Below are 24,684 nucleotides of genomic sequence, written 5' to 3' on the forward strand. Positions count from 1 at the left end.
GATTGAATGACTATTCTCTTTCCTGAGACGGACATTGTTTTTTTATTTTTATTATTTTTAGCGTCTTCTGTCCCCATTGTCCTGCGCTGCAGAATGCGCCTTTTATATCCTCTGCTATTCCATGCTAGCCACAGAGGCAAAAAGCAATTAGTTTGTTTTTCATTCTTTTTCGTAGCGGATCGTAAATGGGACGTTTAAGGGATCGCCAGGGTAGCTATGTGACTAGGTTTTTTTTTTCCCCTCCATTTTTTAAAGGGACCGTCCCACTTGCAGCTGGAATGCATTAGTGTCGGTGACTTATTGTAACCATGGATGGTCTCCCTATCACATGGCGTAACTGCCCCCCTTTCCTGCCATATGAAAGGGGAAGTCCGCTCTTTGGTGGCATTGAAAGACACTTATAGTAAGATGCGGGGCAGTGCCCAATTAATGATGTATGCATCAGTAACTGTGCTACCCCACACAGAAATTGAGGCCAGATAACCATTTGTCCCACCCTTCCACCTGCTGTAAAACCATAGGCCCTACTGGATCCTTTTGGTTTGGAATTATCCAGAGACTGAGCTACCTGTGCTGAAACAGAGATCCTGAAAACCTGACCTGTTGGGGGGGGGGCTTGAGGACTGGAGTTGAGCCCCCCTACTGTAGAGAAGAGAGGGAGATTGTAAAGTTTACTGAATGCTATCAGAGCACAATACAGGTTAAACAAGTGTACTTGCCCCTGACCCCTTTAGAGTTTTTTTTTTAAAATTGATTCTAAAATAAGTTTAATTATTTTGAAACAGGACTCCGGTTGCAAGTTAATTTTCGCAACCCTAAATCAATTTGGAATCCCCTTTGTGTTAGAGCAGGCCCCAAAGCTACCAAAACTGGACCCCTCAAAAAAAATGTACCTGCCATTGTTAGTCAGGGGCATCAAAACAAGTAAGTGCCACTGTGCACGATTTTTAGGAATTTCTTCATCGGTGCAGCTCTTGGATAATTCTAAAAGCAGCAATCGCCTCTACTCCCCATACAATATATAAATGTGTTTTTTTTTTAAACCCAAGTTCTGCTGTTTCTAGCAATACCACCTTTTTTTTTTCCTGCAGTGGCAGGCATATACTTTGCTGAAAATACCCTCAGAAGAAAATGGCTGTGCTCATTCATACACATTATGGGAGGCTGCCATGGTATAAGGTGGTGCCGTTTTACATTGCTACTACGTTATGAAGCTCGGCACCCAAGGGGCCCCTTGGCGTAGTAGTTACGTCATACTCTACCTGTTCCTATGGAGCGCAGAACTCTATCTTACCAGAGCAGGACGATAACGCTTCAGTTCTGTCAGTGATGGAGCGATCATGTGATCTGTTCGGAGAAACGGTCACATGATTGTGTGTCGTCCCTCCATGGACCAAAGTGAACCATTTCCAGTGAAATGTTTAAGCGGCCTTAGATACTTTTTTTTTTTAAACCCAAATGTGGCACCTATTAGTATTTTTCTATCTATTTTGTAAATAAATTGGGAAGATGGACTTTTTTTCTGGCTACTCCCTTTTGTGCGAGGTCAGTATTCAGCGAGTGTTTTTACAAGCAGAGTCCCACCCCCCTAAACTTTTAGTTCACTGATGAGGACAGGGCGGGATGAGCGGGGAAAAAATCACCCGTTTTTAGTTTGCTATAACTTCATTATAGTGAAGTAATGCTTCGAGAGCTTTTTATAACGACGTACAGCGAGTGAAAATATCACTTGTGAGCACATTCACGCCTCAGATGTCTACATCCCTGCTTTTCACCAGTATCTCCTAGCAGACAGTGCTTCCACTGCAAGGGATTCTGGGAAATGACATGCAAATGAGCAGTGTCACCTTTTGCTTCAAATCCCGCTTAGGTTAACGTGCACAGCCAGTAAACCAACTTGCAGACAGCTGTTCCGACCTTTTGGGTCTCATCAGTGAGGCTGGTTATGCTGGCTTTGCAATTTGAAGCTGGGATTGGTTTCAACCACACATTATAGACGTTAAAGATTTACAAAATGTGTATGATCTAACACAAATGGGCATCTTTCTAAAATCAAACATGTTTTCTCATTTTGGAAGAGTTGTATTCCATATTAACTTTTGGTCAACTCCCTTTGAATGCTGGTTTCAAGGACTGCATGGTTTGACAATACCAGTAACCAATGGAGCTTTTCCATCCTGCCCCAATATTACAAATACCATGTGTCTGTAGCGCCAGGTTTTTCTTTATGGATACACAACAGTTATAAAAAGAAGCATTTGAGATATGCAGAGGGGATGGGTTAAGCAGTTAACCTAGGCTAGGAATAGACCAGCATGTAACAATTCAGTAGGGTCAGCTTTCTAACCGTCAAAACGCTTACTGTGGTGTCAATGGAATGACAGGATATTTGAAGTTCACTGTCAACTATGGAATAAGAAATTGTCTATTATTGCAATTTGTCTAGGACCAATTGACTAGGATGATGCTCTGTGATTCAGTATCTGCACCAAATCAAACACTACTTCAAAAGGAAGTAATGCGTGTATGCATATATACATTTTTTTCCCTTGATTGCATCTGAGCAGGCCTGACTTATCCACTAGGCACAATGGGTACAGTGCCCCATTTTAGGCCCCAAAAAATCTCAAGATGATTCAAAAATAAAATAAAACTGCATTTGCTTTAATTGAATTAGTTTACAAAACCTTGATTATAATACAGCTACAAATGTTGAAGTGTGTGTGTATGTGTATATATATATATATATATATATATATACATATATACACACACACACACACACACACACACACACACACACACACACACACACACACACACACACACACACGTACACACGTAACGCTAAATTGTGAGATATGGAAAGTTGAATAATCAAGAATTAATAAGTAGCTTAACGATATAAAATAGTACAATGTAGAGTGTTGGATATATGAATTAAAGCTGCAGTTCAGTCTTTTTTTTTTTTAAATTTAATTTTTTTTTTAATTCAATAGTTTCATGTGTGCAATCTCCAATTACCTAAATAACTGTATAGCTGCCAGTCAATTCGTTCTCCATGTATTTATCGGCGAAATTTGGCAAAATCTTGAGATATGGGATGTTTTTCCTCTGCTTCTGTCCGTCAGTGGAAGCTCATGAATATTCATGAGCACTCCTGCACTGACATGTGCTAGTGGGAGGGCAGGGCTGACAAAGGGGTGTGCCAGGGCTTGTGACAGGACATGAAGGGGCAGTGCCTTAGCAAATGGCTGTTAAAATAGAATACAAGAAAATTGGTCTTTCAAAGTTGTTTTTTTAAAAACAGAAAATGCTAAAAGTATTTTTTCTTACTACAGAACTGATTTATTAAAAAAAAACACACATGCAGGATATTGACTGAACTGCACCTTTAAGTTTAATGATATTACTTCTGACTTAGTGTACTTTTACTTAACATTAAAGACGCTCTTCTCCCTAATAACTCATGGCCTTTCCGATCATTAGCGAGACGGCTAGTTACATATAAGGCAATACCACTAACAGTATTAGACAAAATGTAATTGTATGATATAGATTTGATTATATTATGGGACCTATACATTGTATAGAATGCAAATATTTATCTATAGATCTATCTTGGGTGGGGCTACAAAGACTTTAATCCAGCCCTACAAGCAAGTACAGTATTCTGCACTGAGTTTACATAAACACTTTGTAAAAAAAAAACAAACGAAACAACCCATGTTAAGAAAACAAGGTTAACCCGACAATCATTGATTGAGCCAGGGACATTCTTAAAACCTGACCTGTTGGTGGAGTTGCCCAGCCCTGGTCTAAAGAGAACATGTAATGTGTGCCATGTGACAAATTAATGGGAATACTGTAAATATATCAAGGTTGTGAGGCTGATGTTTCAGATTATAATTAAATATTAGGAAATGGTGTGGTTTACTTTGCCAGTGGAAGATGAAGCTCAACAAATGACTACATAAAACTCACAAGTATGAGGATACCCGACCATTGACAAGATCAACTTTCGAAAATAAGCTTCTAGTTCTCTGTGGCTTTTTCAAAAACCATCAACCCAGATATCCCATTGTCATTGTCACTTTAGGCCTACGTCTAACTGCCCCTTTAATCCAAACATGTAACTTTCAATAGATCACTTTGCTACTACCTGATATTGACCCTAAAATGTATTGAACATCTCAGTTACAAGATCACATTGCTCCTACATTAGACTGACCCATAACCCCTAAACTTGGTTTTGATTTGGGTCATCTTCTGCAAATGCCAACTATTTAATCATGGGAGTTTGCTACTGAGTAGTTTTCTCAACTGGAAAAGCAAGATATTACTAATGAATACATTGATTAAACATTTAGGCAAAATGAGTATTCAAATTACCCCGAGTCCCCCTATCTCAGTTTCAAGAAAACAGCAACCAGCATTTAGACGATACATCTACTGAACGATCTTTATTAGAAGACACCAAACATTCATTAAAAAGTCTTCAGACAATAAAATCACCAAACTTATTTTGATTTAAAAAAAAAAAAAAATATATTAAAGTATTGTCCATGCCACATAGAAAAGTAAAAATATGTTCAGAACTTGCTCACTGTGAGAAGCGCTTCCTTCAGCAAAGTGGAGGTGAAATTGCAGAGTACATTCCCACAACTTTAGAGCAAAATTGTAGCTACCTCAAACCTTACATACATACTGGCCAACATAGCAAAGCTCCTTTCAGGGACATTTAGAAAGAAATGCAGATAATAAATCCCATTCATATCCATTAGAATAATGGAAAGATTTTCAGAGAAAATAAAAGAAATATGCATAAAAAAAAAAAAAAAAAAAAGTCATTGCTAGTTGACCAGAATATGTATATACACAATGCTTCAGACGCAAGTCTCTAAACAGTTAATGGTTGCACATACTGTACTAGGAATTTCCATTGGGGAAAACCCTATGTGTAATGGTTACAATACACTACTAGTGCAACACAACTTCCGTGGATCAGTGTTTAAGGCATAGGGTTCTGCAACTGTAGTCATGATTTAGTGTTGTGGATGCCAACTGTGCAGTTCCTTCCCGATAATGTAACCACTGGATATAGGATGAAGAAATAACGGCATCATATTCAAAGTTCAGTGAGAAATGAGAGAACATAAAAATCTTACACAAGATGATTACAGGATATAACGGTTATTGTATGTTAAATCACACACCCTTTAAAAAGATTACCAACAAAGATGAAAAAACAATTTAGATGTAATGTGTGACATTGATCCTGTAGATAAACAAAACAAACAAAAAAAAAACATATCCTAGTAGTACAGCACAAGGTTTCCATAGAATTCAATGTTGGCGCAGAATATCGGAACAGATCACAAAATAGGAAACAATGAAGCCCAATAAATCTGGATATAGATTTGCCCTTCGAAATATATGAGGTACTGTTCTCTACTGCTGTGATACAAGATAAAAAAGCGGACAATAGGCGGATGGATCTACCGCGTATACATTTCATACATAAGACTCCAATAACTCTGTACCCTTTAGAAAGTCTAACATTCAAGCACAAGAAGTTGAAATATACTTGTATTTCCTAATTCTGTATTTGTTCCCAGTGGCACTAAGTTTTTACTTGCCTAGGTGAGGCATCACTTTGGGGCTTAGCAAAGGTGCACACAGTGCCAATCACACGCAACACACTTCTTCCTTCCTGATTAAGACATATTGTGGGCCTTACGCAGCTGCCCCTAGGTTGACTGGGCATTATTGAGGTCCGTTTTGTTTGAATGCCAGTATTTAAACTCACATTATAATTTTTTTTAAAGCATGGGGTTTTTTTTTAATTATTTTTTTTTAACATTCAACGAAGATCAGTGTCACTTGTCTAAGGAGGAGTGTAGGGACCAAAATACTTCAAGTAACACTGCCATTAGGCCCCAAGTATTCTGTATATATTTGTTACCAACAGGGTGTAGTTCAAAGTTCTAGTAGCTGTATTGGTCCTGGAGAAACGTAAATTTTGTTTTACGCTGTCATAACTATTAAAAAGGTATCAACATGACACTTCTTCACAGATGAAACGCAAGTGTACGGGGCGTTCTGATTCTGTAACCTCGCAGGTTACTTTTTTGAGTACGCTTGTAAAATAAACCTAGTAAAGTTGGGCAAGCTCTGTATAATTTCATCTATGAAGACCACTAGGTTAGCCCCCTGAAACGTATAACAACGTGCAACAAATTATCAGGGTGATAACGTTCAACTCCATTCCTTTGGCGGAATTAGGTTTTATTAATGTACTTTATAACCACTTTTTGGAGGTAGCTGTAAAGCATTGCAAGTCCACTCCGGTAGCATGGGATGAAAACCTTTTAACCTGCAATAGTAAGGGTGCCAGGGACGACAGGTGACATTTTGACACAGGAATCCACATTTCTCTCTACATCGTGTAGGACACAGAGCTATGTAGCCTTTATGTTGTAATAGAAGATTTAGAAAAAAAATAAATCTTATATCTGCAGATTAAGTCATTAATAACAAAATATCAAGGCGGTAATAAAATTCAGGTATAAAGATTGTGCCGACTGGGCTGAGAAAACTCAAACCATGATAGAAAGCCCTACCACCCCCCACCCACCAAATTAATTGAGCACTTCATAGTGGGACACTTAACGAATTCATTTTTCCTATGTCCCGTCTGGTGACCAACTATTTGTTATTTAGGTCAGTGTAGTCTCATTAAGATAAAGTATATAATAGCCAGCTAAGTCTATATTTGAGGTAAATGGGCTTCCCATTACTGGGTTATTAAACCAGCAGTATTTTAGAAGTTTCCTGGAGGGAATGGGTAACATTATATTAATGTACAGTATATCAGATTAGAAACCGCTGCTATTGCGATTACCATCTTTTAGAGGTATTGCAGATAAATTATTTCTGATTTAAGATCATCCTTTATTGGCGTATGAGGGAGAGATCCTTCTGGATCTTGTTTTTTTCTTCTATTTTATTTGACAGAACAGCAGCCACATTGACTAAATGTATTACCATGGGTTTTATTTGAGTTTGCAAATTAATCACCTTGAAATAAAAACATTTTATTTGAAAGCAACCTTTGAACCGTTTTAAAGACTTTTAGTTCATTAAATAGATTGTAATAGTGGAATACGTCTTACATAAGTTCACTGGCAAACGAATAACACATTTAGCCTGCCAAGAATACAGGCCGACAGTGCCCAAGATTTATCTTGTGAAGTGACACAGAGGACATATCCACGGCATGAATACGCTCTCTACTTGTTGATCAGGGAGTTAGATGGGAAACAGCAAAATCAGAAGACTGTAGTGTTGAGAATATACAAGATTTGACAGCAAAGTTAAAAAAAAAATAAAAAAAATATTACACTGCACAGACTGCTCTGCATCATTTCATGTATAACAATTCATTTTAATTTAAAAAAAAAAATGCTGCTTTTGGGAGACTGACATTCATGCCATCTATGAGCGTTTCTACTTTCTATATACCACCACTGCCCACCTCTTCCAAATTTTTTTTTAAAAACAAACAAAAAGAGAGAAAAAAAAAAAAAAGCCCCCACCTCAGATGGAAGTAACCCAATATTTAAAACCACTCTTGGCTTACCCGGTAACATGCATTGTTTTTGTATCTATGGACACTTAGAAGTTGGCTGTCTATTTCTTATTAGCACCATGAGGCTTCAAATGTCTCCTCAGGGCGATGTTAAACCCATGAGTGCTAGAGGGGCAATGTGTTGCTGGCCGCTCGGGCACACATGGGGTTCAGAGATGTGGGCAACACCTTGATTAAATCTGGGTGCTAAGCGATTAGGCTACATGAGTATCATTTAGCGAAAGAGTTTGCTAGGGTTTACATGTTCTGATACATCGGCCTCCCTCCCCCACCCTTCCTCCCCATGTCAGTGCTAGAGAATCACGGAGTGTGTTAAAAAAAGGCTTGCATCTTTATTCGGTCTTCCTTATAGGGTGTACGCATTATTCATCAGGCACTCCTTATCGTCGATGGGACTCCACATGGCTCCAAACGCCAGGTCACGGTGGTTCCTCTTTGCCATCTTCACGAAGAACACTACCATGGCGCCGAGCAGCATGGCAGCCATGACCGCAAGTAGCACAGCTAACGCAACACCTGTGGAGGAGAGGTACAGATCTGTCAGATAGTGAATTAGATCTATTGATAGCAGTGCAGTCAAAGATTACTTAAGGCACCCATACTAACTTCCTGAAATTAGTCAACAGCTCCATACACGCTAGAAAAATTTGTAAGTAGTTTAAAGAAAAGGACGGTCCCAACATTTTAACAGTTTAGCCACCTTGGATATGAGATCTCATTATGACATTGCAAGCGTTAGAGATGCTGCAACGGCTCGTTACGCCTCCTTAACTACGTTCATTTCAGCGCCAAGGACCTCCTGCTCCCCTGAGACACTTACCGGGTTGGTGCTGCCGGCACACAATCCCCACTCCAGGGGAAACAAAACGCCGGTTTAAAACTCCTGCATCGCGTGGGCCAATGGGAACACGCAACAGTTCTTATATGCCCAGTGGATTTGCAGCACCCTCAAATAACCTAGGGAAGCAGGGGGTTCCCACAGCTGAAGTAAAACCAGTCGCTGTCACCACTGGCGAAAGTTGTAATTTGATTTTTAGCGACGTCGCTGGCAACAAGGCCAGTGATGTCACTAGAAAAGGGCGGGCTGCACAATTTGATTGGTTTAGAGACAGTCATATGTGGCTACTCTCTAAAAAATATTTTTTTTTACATGGCTTCAAAATTTTTGGTCGCTCCGTCGCCGTATAACTACTATAAGCGCTTGCGACGGAGTCAATATATTTGTTTCGGAGCGACGTCGCATCGCAAGGCACTATAAGCGCAGCCTTAAATTGACTACATTTATAATTGTGGGTATATATACACATATACGAAGTAGTAGTGATGACCAAGGTGTAAATGGTATGTACTAAAATAATTTATGCGCGTCAAGTTTAACCTGGCGTAAATCTTACAAAGTCTGTTTATATTGGTAGCACAGAATTAGAAGTGCTTGAGCCGCTGTGCTATAAATGATAAATTTGATGCAGCACAGATGTTTCATGATAGTTTCACAGTAGACAAACTAATAATGTTATAATTAATTTATATTTAATACCATGTGTCTTATTTAAACTGCATGAAGCAGGTATGCCATAATGCAAGGTATTTAACTTTTTAAACAATGAACACTGATCCATCACCTGCACAGAGCACTTTAATTTTGGACGCCATACACTTATTAACTCACAATAATTTTGTTTGACTGGGTTCTCGCTCTCGAAAACATGTGGTATCGCTATGGGCACTAGTTTTGCCCCCTCTTATGCCAACCTATTTTTAGGTTGGTGGGGGTCGGACCACGTGTTTGGAGATGGAAACCCCTTCAGAATGTTTATTATATTCTATAAACGCTACATAAACTATTTAAATTTTAATTTGGAATGGTGACACAAATACACTTTTATCATTAACTATCTTAATTATGATTTAAATCTTCACTTACACCACATTCATTAGATTTATTTTTATTCATTGATATGCACATGATTAATACTGATGTTTTTCGGAAAATCAATTCACGCGACACATTTGAGGGCAGACAGCTGCCATCCCAGACCACGTCTAAGAGGGATACCCAAAGGTCAACTAATTAGACAAGAGGATTTGTTCAAATAATGATGATTTTCTCAAATCTAGAGATTTGTTGAAAAGATTCGAAGCCAGGAGTTATTCACCCCATGATCTAAAGAGATCGTTTGAAGAGGTAAACGCACTGGACAGAACTTTACTATTACAAACTAAACAGAGAAGAAACACCTTGTCCGAAAGCCAAATGTTCATTACACAATACAATTTACAAGTCAACCAAATTAAAAACCATCTTTAGAAAACATTGGGGTGTATTGACAGCAGATCCTGTATTGTACAAAGTGTATACAGAAGGTCCGAAATTTGTTTTCAAAAAAGCAAAAACCATAGCCAATCAATCATGTGTCATCTAGTTTATTTCTAACAAAAAACAAAATAAAGTAATGTAATTTACCAAAGGGCAGTTTTAAATGTTTAAAATGTAAATACATGTAATCAAGTTTGGAATTTGTTTCCACATCTACTGGATCTATCGATAATGTGAAATCTTTCATTAATTGCAATGCCAATTTTGTCATTTATCTCCTTAAATGCGGATGTGGTAAGCAATATATAGGGCGTACCTCTAGGGTCCTAAAGGTCCGCATTTAGGAACACCTTCGCCTCATTACTAAAAAAGATGTTACCCATCCAGTTTCAACATTTTACAAACTGGCCATTGGGAAATCTAGATATGATCACTTATATGGGTATAGAACATGTACCATGCCCTATTAGGGGTGGAAACAGAATGAATATTCTGGATCGTCACCTTAAAAACTAGAGCTCCCCAAGGTTTAAAAATTTAGACTGGGATTTGGGCCTTTTTTAGATTAACACCCACCTATACAATTATTGAAACACACACACACACACACACACACACACACACACACACACACACACTTTACGATCAGTCGATGTTAATGCAATTGTAGAAACGTTTGTTTCTACGTACGTGTAAAGAATATCCCTTTGGTGTGAACCAATATCCTTTATATATTATACTACATTTGATGGAGTTGATGTTCTATTTGAAGGTACTTGCTTACTTTAACAAGTATAAAGTGTGTACTTCTTTCCAAATGTGAAGAAAACATTTAGACTACATACATGATTATATATTATTACATTAATCTCATAATATAATCAAGACATTTATGTACGATTTACATGTTCTGGTCTCAAATGGCACTGTCAGCATATAAGATCTTATGAGGCGGTCATTACATTGGATTGTCAAGCTTCTCAATATGTTTTCAAATCAAATAGTGTTTCCTTGATATAGTTTTATACAACTGTCCTCAGGTTTATAGTCTGTTGCCCTTTTGGAGGGTGTGATTGTAAGAATTATAATGATATTCTTGCCCTGTTTTATGTGTGTTTATAAACACCCTCTCAGAGTGATATGTCCTATGTGGACAGTTGGGGTATATACTATTGTATCATTGTTACACATTTTAATATTCCATTCAGTTAAAATTAATATATTTGATTACATTTCTCACCTTCTTTAGGTTATAGATATAGATACATTAGAACACCACACAGTATTTTGTTATAAATGATTTTTTTGGGGTGGGGTGTTCCTTACATATGCTCCTTCCTAATCCTGGATGTGTCTACTTGCTTTAGGGAATCCATACAATTCCCATTGGAGGTTGGGAATTTGTTTAATTTCACCTTACACTAAATTAATATTTCACTTTGAGCACTATTAAATCACTTCGTTATTATTTATCATATTTGTGGAGCACTGTGTTTTAAGCGCCTGTCTAAATAACTTGGGTTTACCCAACCTGTGCTGAAGCAGGGATAGCCTTAAAACCTGACCCGTCGGTGGCCCTTGAGGACTGGAAATGGCCACTCCTGATAGAGCTTACGAAATTTCACAAGTTCCAACAAGGAAACCATTTTAAGTATGTGAACCGGAGACATGAATATGTGCAAACAGGCGCCATCTGTCTATTGGCAAGAGCGCAAGGAGCTGTAAAACATTGAAGACTTACTGGTCGTTGAATGGTGAAAGACAGAGTGATCAACAGAGCCATCGTCGTCTTCTGCAACAAAGAGACGCGATTGAAATAAAAGCTATAATATTTTACAAACACCTTTAAGACTTTTCTTTCCAATTGCTTTTCGCTGTACAGAGCAAAGAAAATGAAAGTACTTTTTCCCCTTTACTCTTCTCACATTGCGGATTTGCTTACCCCATAAAAGCAGTGAGAACAGTGTGTGTAATACGCAATGTACTAATTGGAAGAATTGTGTAAGACTACATTGCAGCTTCAAGCAGAATATTGTGGATATGGGGGGGTGGGTAGGGAGACTAATTCTAATGACAGCTTAATGACAAAAAAAAAAAATTAAATTGGGGAGTCCAGTTATAAATCAGATAAGACTCCTTTAAATTTGCTTTTCTAACATTTTGGCTTTCAACCTTTCAAAGCAACAATATAAAAGGTGCAGAATAGGGACACAGGAAGCTTCTTTTACCTGAACGGCCAACACAGGTTTGGTTACATTCCTCTTCTGTGCGGTAGTTGTTATTGTTCTTCTGGCAGCCTCCATATGTGAACTTGGTACATGTGTGGGTTGTAGTGTCATAGTACCAGCGAGGGAACGCAGCACGACATGGGCCTGTGTAGCTTGGTGCAGCACAGCTCTCTGATGAGTTCAAGGAACCAGAGATAAGTCATTCAGTGGCCATCTGGGTAGTTGAACTATTAACTAAAAGTATTTTCACAGTTGTAGGTGCCCAAATCTGACTATCACTATTCAGTAGCTTATTCTGATTAATAATGTCCAAAGTTTTGGGTTCCATTCCCTTCTCATCAATTTAAGAGTGCATGGGGCTCCACAGTCCCCCAGTTTATTCACCTTTAACTGAATAACTGAATTGCTTTGCTCGCTCATGTTAAAAATCCCACAAAACCACCAATGTTCTTAAAGAATCACGGAGAAAAATAAATAATATACCATGTAGCCCTCTTCTCCATGTAGAGTAGAAGAGGAGTCCCTTTTATTTGAATGGAGCCAAACGCGTATCCATTACTGGAAACATGAATTCACAGCATACGGAATAAGGCCTTATAGGTCAAATACTATCCTAATATCACACCAATGTGACCACTCAGCTTGAGCAAGAATAAAGACCACACACAACATAAACAAACATTTATTGTTCAACAAGAACAGCTCATTGAGATCTCACCTAGGATGCTGTATTTTGCATTACATAAACACAAGATGTACCCCTACAAGGACATAAATCAGGATCTCCAACCCTAGCAAGAAAGTATCGATATACAAACCTTTAAAGCTTATGGTCCCAGATGTGTAAACTTTTTCAGGTTTAGAAACTAGAATGAGGAAAAGAAAAAATAGAAACGATAATAAAAGCACAAACACCAATGTAGATATTGCTGGCATGTTTTCTGTATGCATCTGCAGATCTGAAAATCATCATGTGCTGATACTGCAACCACTGTGAGCATACAATAAAACGGGAGTCATGTGCTATATGGGGAATGTGGATTGTGAATAATTACCAAGAAGTTTGATCAATACTGCTGGATAAAAGAAAAGTCAACTGTGTGCATGTCTTGTCTGTGATTGGGTTAATAAAACAGCTATCCCGCCAGAAAAAGAAACTGAAGCAATACTATACGTTGACAATGTATGTTATAAGCAGCTGATTTTACTGTACAACCACTGCGTTATATGGGACTGGAAGCAGCCATTTTAGATTCCCACTTAGGGAAAGTATGGACAATAACAGACTGCAGAATGGTAATATAATAAGTTCACAAACAAATATATATCTTGAGTGAGATTGCTGCTTTAACTGGTCGGGGCCCAACAGTGACACAGGGCAACGAGGCACTGGCATCAGTGTCAAGGTCAGCTGGTCCGACTTACCGAGGCACTTGTCCAAGCAATCCTTTTTAGACTTATGGTTGTTTTTGCTGCCCCCACACCCGCCATACACAAAAGAAGAACAGGTTTTAGACTCTGAATCAAAGTAGAAGCGAATGAAGGCGGCGCGGCACCGGCCTGTCTCCCCTTTGCCAATACAGAAATCTAGAAACAAAGAGCATATTGTCAGTATTTGTAGGCGGCTTTCGTCGTGTCTGCAAATGGGCTGAGCCAGAGAACCATCCTACATTACATCACTGCCTCATCAAATTTCTACACAAGTTAAAAAAAAATATTAAATCGGTTGACGAGATTTTAAGAAACATGCTTACCGTCACAAGAAGCCTCATCAGACCCATCATCGCACTGCTTAGATCCGTCACACTTTTGAAAATCATCAATACAGCAGCCATTCTGGCACATGAATTGACCTGTAGTACAGTTTCCTTCGCAAGCTGCATGGAAGAAACATTTCAAGTTACTATTTTGTGCAAGCAACAAAACTGAATTTTTTAAGTCAATAATAATAATAGGCCGCGATTATAGTGCCCGCACGAATTTGCGCGCTCTGCGAACAAAAGGCCGTATCGCTACGAAGCAGGCCATAGAGAGCGCAACCGATTCTCGGCCAGACAAATTCATTTGTCTTTGCCGCGCAACGGCTGGGTCACGTGCACAGTTCAGCCACACCTCCCGATATCCTCCAACCTCAGTGCAGGTTTTGCACACACAACGTCACACATGCAGGCACTATAATCGCAGTTTTAGATTTAGCAGCTTTTTAATGTTAAGGTTATAAAGCTAGACTGCTTTATTAGAAATATACAAGTAGGTGAAGAAAGACTGCAGCAATAGCATGAAGACCGCCATTTTTACATTTGCCAGAAAATAATTGTAAAGGTTTCACAATATTTCTCCAAAACGAAATGTTTGAAGGATTTCAGTGATCAAATAATAGGACTGCATTCTGTGCTCCAAAGAGTCTAGCACACCCGCTTCAACTGGCAGCTCACAAAAGGGCCTTGATGTGGCCGTTAGACCATCTGATGATCCTCGCAGTTACATACTAGTTTCTTAGGCAGTCAAGTACAATTTCACACTAAAACGCACTTGTAAATTAAGCCAATGTAAAATACACAAAATAAATGCTTGCAAAATGTAAAATAACATTAGCTATAAAGGTTTCCTAAATTTTTTTTATAAAAGGAATACATTTACCACAAAAATAAAGGTTTATACCATGAACATGCAAATGAGTCTAACCATTACATACCTTGGCGGGCACTCGCTTCAACCATCCGCTTGCTAGGAGGCAGGATGCCATTTGACTTCTCTACTATTGAAAATAAATCAAAATCAAATTGATTCGTTATACAAATGCTACGATTAGTCTACAAAAGCTCACACACATACAATACTCCAAACCAAGGAAACTCCACTGTTTCTCGATTTATGAAATGGATGTTAAATAATATCTACAAATACTTGCAACAAATCTCAGAAAATACCTTCTGGTAACAGTTACAAAGTCTAGGCAGAATCCTTTACAGCTCTCTCAATTCTAATGATTGAAAGTTGCCTTTACATCTTAACACCTGCGCTGCTAGTGCTGTCTGCAGTGCATTCCAGGAAGTAGTTAAACACCTTACTAAATACATGGCTGGTTTTAGGATTGGGCCACGTGCAACGATTAAGCCATGACTACATGGTTTATGCAAATTCTTCTCTAATAGATTTCCCAGTAATCGTAGCCCATACTAATAAACGCTCAAATAGAATATGCAGCTCAAAACCATGACTGACCACCATAATATAATAGAACATACTTCACTATTGCTCTAAATTCAGGTATGCTACAATGAGATAGAACTGGTACATTCCCAGCAGTTTTTTGGGGAAGCACAAGAAACACTTAAAAATAGAGAAAAAAATAAATCACAAAACAATTGACGACGACATCTACAATTAACAAATAATAACAGGAGATCCTACAAATATGTAGCTTGTTTGTCCTTATTCAACATGCAGAACTTTAAAAGGCACGTCCAAAATCTAATAATAAAAAAACCACACATCCTTACCTTTGAAACCACGACATGCATTCATGCATTCCTCCTCTCCCAGGTAGTTGTTCAAGTTCCCATTGCAGCCACCGTATGTGAAGTTTGTGCATGTCTGACTCACGGCGTCATATGACCATCTTAGGAAAGCAGCGCGGCACTCTCCAACCACAGCTTCTGCTAGGCAGAAATCTAGGGGCGGGGGGGGGGGGGGGGGGGGGGGAGAGAAAGGAGAGAGAAGAGAGAAAAGGGAACTAGTATATTATCTATGCTTAAGACAGTTCATCTCCTACGAGCCCTTCTGGAAACCATAGAGATACCAGTGACTTTAGTGTTAAAACAAACAGACTAAAATCAAGATGGCATTCAACACTGAAATGATCAAAGTACTTTTATAGAACCAATTTCACTATTAGGATTTTTGGTTCTTCCTCCGCAATATCACAAAGATTCGTCCTTTACTCTGTTGCTCGACTGCTAAAACTGACACAGGCCCTCATTCTCTCCTGTTTCGATTACTATAACCTCCTGCTGTCTGGCCTTCCTGCCTCCCCTACAATCTATCCTAAACGCTGCTGCCAGAATCACTGTACTCTTTCCTATATCTGTCTCAGCGTCTCCCCTGCTGAAATCCCTCTCCTGGCTTCCAATCAAATCCTGTATCACATATTCAATTGTCCTCCTCACTTTTAAAGCTTAAGGCTGCGTCCATGGTATGGCAGACCGTGCGGATGTGTTTGCGTCTATACAATATGCGGGCGGAAGCGGGAGCGCATTGCTCAAGAAATGAGTTTCAACTGATTTTTTTGGCGCGACAGGCCGGTCACATGAGCGGTGCCATCACTGGCACGCCCCCAGACACGCCCACCGCACGTACCACGGCCAGGGAAAGCACCCACTTTCACTCAGCCTCCGCACGGGAGAACTGACTATGTCCGCAGCCTTACACTCTTCTGCCCCTCCCTACATCTCAGCTCTAATTTCTCGCTATGCACCATCCAGACTATTGCGTTCCGCTCAAGGATGTCTTCTTTCTACCCCCTTTGTATCTAAAGCCCTTTCCCGCCTTAAACCTCTCACTGACTGCCCCGCACCTGTGGAATGCCCTTCCCCTCAATACCAAACTAGCACCCTCTCTATCCACCTTTAAAACCCACCTGCTTAATGAAGCATACGAGTTGCTCCGTGGCGAACACTATACACCTGATACATAAAGCTTGACCCCTTGCAGACGCACTTACCAGAATGCCCTCCTACCAATTAGAATGTAAACTCTGGAGCAGGGACGCCTTTTCCTAATATGTTACTTTTATGTCTGAAGCACTTATTCACATGATCTGTTATTTATATGGATTGTCACATGTATTACTACTGTGAAGCGCTATGTATATTAATGGCGCTATATAAAGACATGCATACAAGAAATTTACTTATTACATTAATATGTCAACTACACAACCACACCATAGGTTTATAATAGTCAAATGAAAATGGTTACTGCAAAGAATCCATGAAGATGTTGAGGGGGGAAAAAAAAAAAAAAATAACACAACCACATTCACAGAATAATCATGAACTGCATAATAAAAAGCCAACTAAGTTTTAAAATTAGAGGTCAAGAATATCTTCAATGCAAATATAGCAATTCAGAAAAACCCTAAAGTACATAGAGAAATGCAGGAGGGAGGAGAGGAAAAATAAAATGTAAAAAAAAAAAAAAAAAAAAAAAAAAAAGTTACCAGTGCCTGAAACACTCAATACCAAAAACAGACCCGCGTTAAATAGAAGTTGTAATGAAAACGTCCACAGGCTCAGTACCACAAGATTGGCGTAAAGCAGATGTGGTGCCTAGATTTAAAAAGGGAGCTAGAGCACAACCGGGAAATTACGGACCTGTAAGCGTGACTTCAATAGTAGGGAAACTACTTGAAGGTTTAATACGGGATAATATTCAGGAATACCTAATGGAAAACAAAATTAGTAGTAATAGTCAGCATGGATTTATGAAGGATAGATCATGCCAAACTAAACTTATTTGTTTCTTTGAGGAGGCAAGTAGGAATTTAGACCAGGGTAATGCAGTTGAGACTTTTGATACGTTTCACACAAGAGGTTGGTGTACAAAATAAAGAAAATTGGACTCAGTAAAAATATATGCACCTGGATTGAAAAGTGGTTGAAGGACAGACAGAGGGTTGTCATAAATGGAACTTTTTCAGGTTGGGCTAAAGTCGTGAGTGGAGTACCTCATGGATCGGTACTGGGACCCCTGCTTTTTAACTTGTTTATTAATGATCTTGAGGTTGGCATCGAGAGCAAAGACTCCATATTTGCTGATACTAAATTGTGTAAGGTAATAAATAGAATCAGAGTAGGATGTAATTTCTCTTCAGAAGGACTTGGAGAGACTGGAAACGTGGGCAGGTAAATGGCAAATGAGGTCTAATACTGTACAGATAAATGTAAGGTTATGCATTTGGGATGCAAGAATAAAAAAGGCGAATTATAAATTAAAAAATGGGGATAAATTGGGGGAATCCTTGATGGAGAAGGATTTAGGAGTGCTTGTAGACAGCAGGCTTAGCAATAGTGCCCAAAGTCATGCAGTAGCTGCAAAGGCAAACAAGATCTTATCTCGCATCAAACTGGCAATGCATGGAAGGGAAGTAAACATAATTATGCCCCTTTACAAAGCATTAGTAAGACCACACCTTGAATATGGAGTACAATTTTGTGCACCAATCCTAAGAAAATACATTATGGAACTAGAGAGTGCAGAGAAGAGCCACCAAATTAATAAAGGGGATGGACATTCTAACTTATGAGGAGAGGATAGCTAAATTAGATTTATTTACATTAGAAAAGAGGCGTCTAAGAGGGGATATGATAACTATATACAAATATATTCAGGGACAATACAAGGAGCTTTCAAAAGAACTATTCATCCCACGGGCAGTACAAAGGACTCGGGGCCATCCCTTAAGGTTGGAGGAAAGGAGATTTTACCAGCAACAAAAGGAAAGGGTTCTTTACAGTAAGGGCAGTTAAAATGTGGAATTCATTACCCATGGAGACTGTGATGGCAGATACAATAGATTTATTAAAAAAAAAAAGTTTGGACATCTTTTTAAATAGGAAAGGTATACACCAAATAAGTATACATGGGAAAGATGTTGATCCAGGGAATAATCCGATTGCCAATTCATAGATTCAGGAAGGAATTTATTTTTCCCCTTATGAGATATCATTGGATGATATGACTCTGGGGTTTTTTGTTTGCCTTCCTCTGGATCAATAAGAAAGTATAGATAAAAGGATAAAGTATCTGTTGTCTAAATTTAGCATAGGTTGAACATGGACGTACGTCTTTTTTTCAACCTCATCTACTATGTAACTATGAAAAAAATGAACTAGCATGCAGATCAAAAGCTTTGTAGCATCAGCAAAAAGTAGCCAAAGCCTTTAATTTAGCCCACAAAGAAGGAAAATATCCGTACAATTCTTTCCCCTTGCCAAAACCCCCCAGGTATATAAGGTCTTTATGAACACAAAGCAGCAATGCAATCCCCTCTTTTTTGCTTTGAATGAAAACATTATTTGTTAAAGGGATCTTCAGGTCTGGGGACACCCTGGTTCATGAGAAACATCAAGTTTTAGGTAGCAGTGTTCTCTCTGAACAAGGGACATAATATAGTCACCAAACCATGAAAAATAGGGAAGTTCCCCGCACTCAAAAGAATTAAACGAAATAATGTAGGAATAAGCCAAGTCAAATTTTAATATGATAAACATGTGTACAGGCATACCCCAGTTTAAGGACACTCACCTTAAGAACACTCGCGAGTAAGGACATATCGCCCAATAGGCAAACGGCAGCTCGCGCATGCGCATGTCAGCACGTCCTGAACAGCAATACCGGCTCCCTACCTGTACCAAAGCTGTGCGTAAGCGAGGAGACTATAGAGCCTGTTACAAATGCGTTATTTACATCAGTTATGCACGTATATGACGATTGCAGTACAGAACATGTATCGATAAGTGTGGGGAAAAGTTAGTGCTTCACTTTAAGTACATTTTCGCTTTACATACATGCTCTGGACCCATTGCGTACGTTAATGCGGGGTATGCCTGTATAAAACATAAGCACACTAACTAGTGAAAAAGTGTAATCTGTCACATCAGCAATGAAAAAAATAAAAAAGGGATTGCAACATGAGGAGAGGGAGGAACCAGGATAAGGGAAGATGGGGAGACAAGGAACAGGGTTCCTTAGGCCGGGCTTATAGTGCTGGCGACGTCGCCCGAAAACAAATACATTGCCGTCGCGTGCACGACGGCGACAAGTGACGGAGCGAAAACCTGAAGCCAGCAAATTTTGATTTTTCAAGGGCCGTCGCGTCACGTGACGGCCCTTGAACAAATCAAATTGCCGGAGTCCCGCGAAACATAACTGTCGCCGGTGGCAACGTCACCCGCGTGTCGCCGTCGTCAACGACGGCACTATAGGCACGGCCTTATCCTGGTTCCTCCCTCATGTTGCAGTCCCTTTTTATTTTTTTCATTGCTGATGTGACAGATTACACTTTTTCACTAGTTAGTGTGCTTATGTTTATATACGTTTATCATATTAAAATTTGATTTGGCTTATTCCTAAATTTAGTTGAATTCTTTTTTTTGAGTGCTGGGAACTTTGCTATTTTTCTTTGAATATGTGGAGGGTATAGGGTCCCCCCTCCTGTTCCCGTTGCACCACTATCCACCAACATATCCAATATTGCATTTATGGAGTGCTGTCTGTTTACTAAACTTGTTAGTAACCAAACCATGAGCCAATAGGAAACCACAAGTGAGGACAGTGTGGCTTTCCATTTGAAAACCCTGGCCGCCATGTTTAAATAACCCAGGGGCTCCCAGGGTTTGAATACCATTATAAAAATAATCTAGGAGAAACAAAATGCCCTGTTTCATGCTTTAAATATATTTACACAAAACCAGCGACTTAATTGGTGACACTTAAATGTGGGCAGCTTCAGCACATTAACCTAAAAGCACAATGATTCAGCCAATACAGCAATGGGACAGGAATTTGAATATGCATACCTTTTGTATTTACTTTGGGGGAAAAAAAAAAAAAGAGAGAAGAAAAATTAATCATACTGGGACATCTACCCAGCGCACACATAAAAGAGCTGTAATGAGACACCCTTCCAAAGTCGTAACATTTCCTCAAAACGGTGCTCTAAACATGGTTTTTCAAATTTTAACAGTCGTGTGTTCTGCGATATCTATTTTTCAGTTTGTTGATCGAAAACTGTGAAAGTTTCTGCGATTTAGGTATTTTCCTACACTTTATCTGATCAAAATAAACAAACGTGATGAAGCAACATGCGGTTTACAGTTAAACCTTATGGGTTTAAGGCATAGCGGAGGGAACAAGGAAACAAGAGGGAGCGGGGGAAACAATGGGTGCCTATTAATTCACAAGCAGGAAGATCGCTCCGGACATTTCACAACAAACCGGTCCAACAGGTTTTTCTACATAGTCATCTGAAAGAGTGGAGTAAAGAGAACTTCAACAGCATTCGCAAAAACACCCTGGGACCAAGAAAAAAGTTCGTTAAGGATTAGGCCGCGATTATAGTGCAGACGTGCGCAACATCACCCGCCGCAAACACAAATGTGTGTTCCTCAATGAGGCCATCCCTAGTGCGCCCGAGTGTGCAGAGTGACTGCAAATTTTGAAAATACAATTCAAATAGTTATTTTTCACGTGAGTGGTTCAGCCAATGAAGGCGAACTAGCCGCGTGACGCGTCTGCCGCGCCTCCAGCCTAGTGCATGTTTCGCGTTCGTGCGCTTGCACTATATTCGCGGCCTTAGGCAGCTAGAACCAAAAATACAATATAAAAAAACTGTATAAATGTATTAGGACTTTACAATATAACATTTCAAGTAGGATTTAATGTTCTGATCCTCCATGAATGCAGAATTGAATTTGGCTCTTGATCTTTAATAAACAAAAACATGAGTACTAGAAAGCCCATCCAGTGTAGGGCATGAGTGGTGCTTGATCAGCAGAGATGATTTAATATACAATTAACTTTGCCTTTAAAGTGTCTTTTTACTAATGTTCGAAGCAGGTGCTTTCCAGAGCTTAACCACATTGATTTCAACTCCGTAAGACCCCTCGCTTCCTGAGATACTCAGGCTACGCTTATAGTGACGGCGACATCAGGTTGCGTCGCTGGAAAAAAAAAAAATTGGAGATGAATTCCAGTGATCAAGCTTACTATAAGCGCACGCGGCAAAGCGTTTGTATTGACGCGATACCATAAGCGCAGCCTTACATAGGATGGGGCAGCTACTGAACACACATGGCGGTTTAATGATTCCGCGTGCCAAAAGGAAGCTGCAATTTCATCCCTTGTGTCTACCTATTGGCCCATGTGATACTGGACCTTTAAACTTGAGCGCTCTCTCTCTCTCTCTCATCAGGGGGCCCCCGGAACTCAAATCCACATAGTTCAGCTCAAGAGGCCTCTTGCTTCAAACTTGTGAGAGGGGATAAGGAAGATAAGTGCCACAGCACCTCCCACCCCCCCCCCCCCCCATCACCACTCTGGGGAGATCACGTGACTGTGGCGCCACGGATGACGTAATGGAAGTCTTCCTCTTTTGTTCCCCAGCTGGCCAAATTGCATTCAGACACCCTTACAAAACATGCAAAATCGCATAAGTGCCAGACCTGTGTCGTGAGGCACAAAATAATGCATTTATTTAAAAATAAAAACACGGGGTTGGTTTATGTAAAATCCAGATTACGAGCGAGCGGAACCTTATGCACAAAGAGCTCAGGCAAACACGATCTCTATATTGCATAAAACCATAAGCCTGTAATTAGGTCAGAGAGCTATATTTCATAGATCACTTTTCATATTACGAGAAGAACTGGGCCATTGGCCTCTTAGATGACATTCTGCAACCCAGGTGGTGTATTTAAAAAAGGCTTAACCATTTCTATCTTTTTGTTGAGAGACTTAACTTGTGGTGCCCAGCATACTAAATGGGAGGGGTTGGCCTCTTTGACAGCCACCTGTGCTGAAGCAGAGATCTCGTGACCTGTTGGTGGCCCTTGAGGACTAGAGTTGCCCATCCATGCCCATTACAGCAGGGGTGCGCAAACAGGAGTGCCAAGATTCTCAGGAGGTGGGGGGAGAAAGGGGGAAGGGGCTGGCAGTTACAGAGGCCCCACCATCTTCTCAAAGACATTTAAATTGAATGCTGGGAGAGTGTGCGAGGCCTCTATAAAAAGGTCATTTACCTTATCTCCGGCGTCGCGGCAAACAAATGACATTAGAAACGTTGGAGACATGGTGAGAAGGCTGGGGGGGGAGGGGAGGAGGAGAAGAAATGAAGGCTGGGGGGGGAGGGGAGGAGGAGAAGAAATGAAGGGTGGGGGGGGAGGGGAGGAGGAGAAGAAATGAAGGGTGGGGGGGGAGGGGAGGAGGAGAAGAAATGAAGGGTGGGGGGGGAGGGGAGGAGGAGAAGAAATGAAGGGTGGGGGGGGAGGGGAGGAGGAGAAGAAATGAAGGGTGGGGGGGGGAGGGGAGGAGGAGAAGAAATGAAGGGTGGGGGGGGGAGGGGAGGAGGAGAAGAAATGAAGGGTGGGGGGGGGAGGGGAGGAGGAGAAGAAATGAAGGGTGGGGGGGGGAGGGGAGGAGGAGAAGAAATGAAGGGTGGGGGGGGGAGGGGAGGAGGAGAAGAAATGAAGGGTGGGGGGGGGAGGGGAGGAGGAGAAGAAATGAAGGGTGGGGGGGGAGGGGAGGAGGAGAAGAAATGAAGGGTGGGGGGGGGGGAGGGGAGGAGGAGAAGAAATGAAGGGTGGGGGGGGGGGAGGAGAAGAAATGAAGGGTGGGGGGGGGAGGAGAAGAAATGAAGGGTGGGGGGGGAGGAGAAGAAATGAAGGGTGGGGGGGGAGGAGAAGAAATGAAGGGTGGGGGGGGGGGAGAAGAAATGAAGGGTGGGGGGGGAGGAGAAGAAATGAAGGGTGGGGGGGGAGGAGAAGAAATGAAGGGTGGGGGGGGGAGGAGAAGAAATGAAGGGTGGGGGGGGGGCAGAGAAGAAATGAAGGGGCAGCGCATGCAGGGGAAGAGAGCCAGCAAAAAATGTGTGCACCCCTGCTCTACAGCATACTAAGGTCAAGTCTATACACTGAGGCTCAGGATTCACAAACAGGTGTTCACCTTAACCAATTCAGATGAACAGGAGTTGAGTGCTAAATCTAAGCACCCTTTGGTAAAACTGTGCCGAGATTGCTGGCATACATTGGTGCCATGCTAGGTCACTGGGCTCCATTTGTGCAACAATGCAGGAGAGAAAGGGTTAACCATCCCTAACTATCAGTTACAAAGTGACTGTTCAGTCTTGCACACCCTCTTTTTATGAGTTTATGGCATATTGGGCCATAACCTCCCAATTCAATGTTTACAAAAAGGGTCCTCTCATAATTCCTCCTAGGATCAGACTGAACAAAAGACAGAAACATGCAATAGGTTAAATAGAGTATGATTAAATACATTGTGTAACATTTGGATAGAAAAGCTACAGTATGGAGGATTTTTTTTTTAAAGAATATTTTCCGATCATAACGATTTGTCAGCCTACAAAAGTCACAGGTAAATTGGTTTGTTTGCGAAGTAATTACAAAGCCTCCATTAGTCAGTCACAACAGATAAATAGAAGTAGTTGATTTGCTTGAATTCGGTATTCCGGGAGAGAGAGAGAGAGAGAGAGAGAGAGAGAGAGAGAGAGAGAGAGAGAGAGAGAGAGAGAGAGAGAGAGAGATATAGATAGAGAGATACACACACGAGAAAAAAAAATACAAATTGTGGCACTCCACTTACAGAAATGTTTTGATTAGGTGCACTATGTAAAAATAGGTCATACAAAATGTTAAAAAAATAAATAATAAAAGTTTAATACAACCCCCCTCCGCACGCACCCCCAA

At 40.4% G+C, this 24,684-nt stretch overlaps 1 protein-coding gene across 1 annotated transcript in view; it reads right to left on the reverse strand.

The window, feature by feature from the left end:
• Positions 1 to 4,435: 4,435 nt before the first annotated feature.
• The window catches only part of SPINT2 (serine peptidase inhibitor, Kunitz type 2), a 21,879-nt gene continuing 1,630 nt past the window's right edge, over positions 4,436 to 24,684 (reverse strand). Inside the window, 8 exon segments of the mRNA XM_075607006.1 lie at positions 4,436 to 8,167; positions 11,710 to 11,760; positions 12,197 to 12,367; positions 13,015 to 13,062; positions 13,622 to 13,783; positions 13,951 to 14,073; positions 14,892 to 14,954; positions 15,700 to 15,870. Of these exon segments, the coding sequence (XP_075463121.1) occupies positions 7,998 to 8,167; positions 11,710 to 11,760; positions 12,197 to 12,367; positions 13,015 to 13,062; positions 13,622 to 13,783; positions 13,951 to 14,073; positions 14,892 to 14,954; positions 15,700 to 15,870 (959 nt within the window). The 3' untranslated portion in view covers positions 4,436 to 7,997.

Source organism: Ascaphus truei, chromosome 7, assembly GCF_040206685.1.
Source record: "Ascaphus truei isolate aAscTru1 chromosome 7, aAscTru1.hap1, whole genome shotgun sequence".
Lineage (NCBI taxonomy): Eukaryota > Metazoa > Chordata > Amphibia > Anura > Ascaphidae > Ascaphus > Ascaphus truei.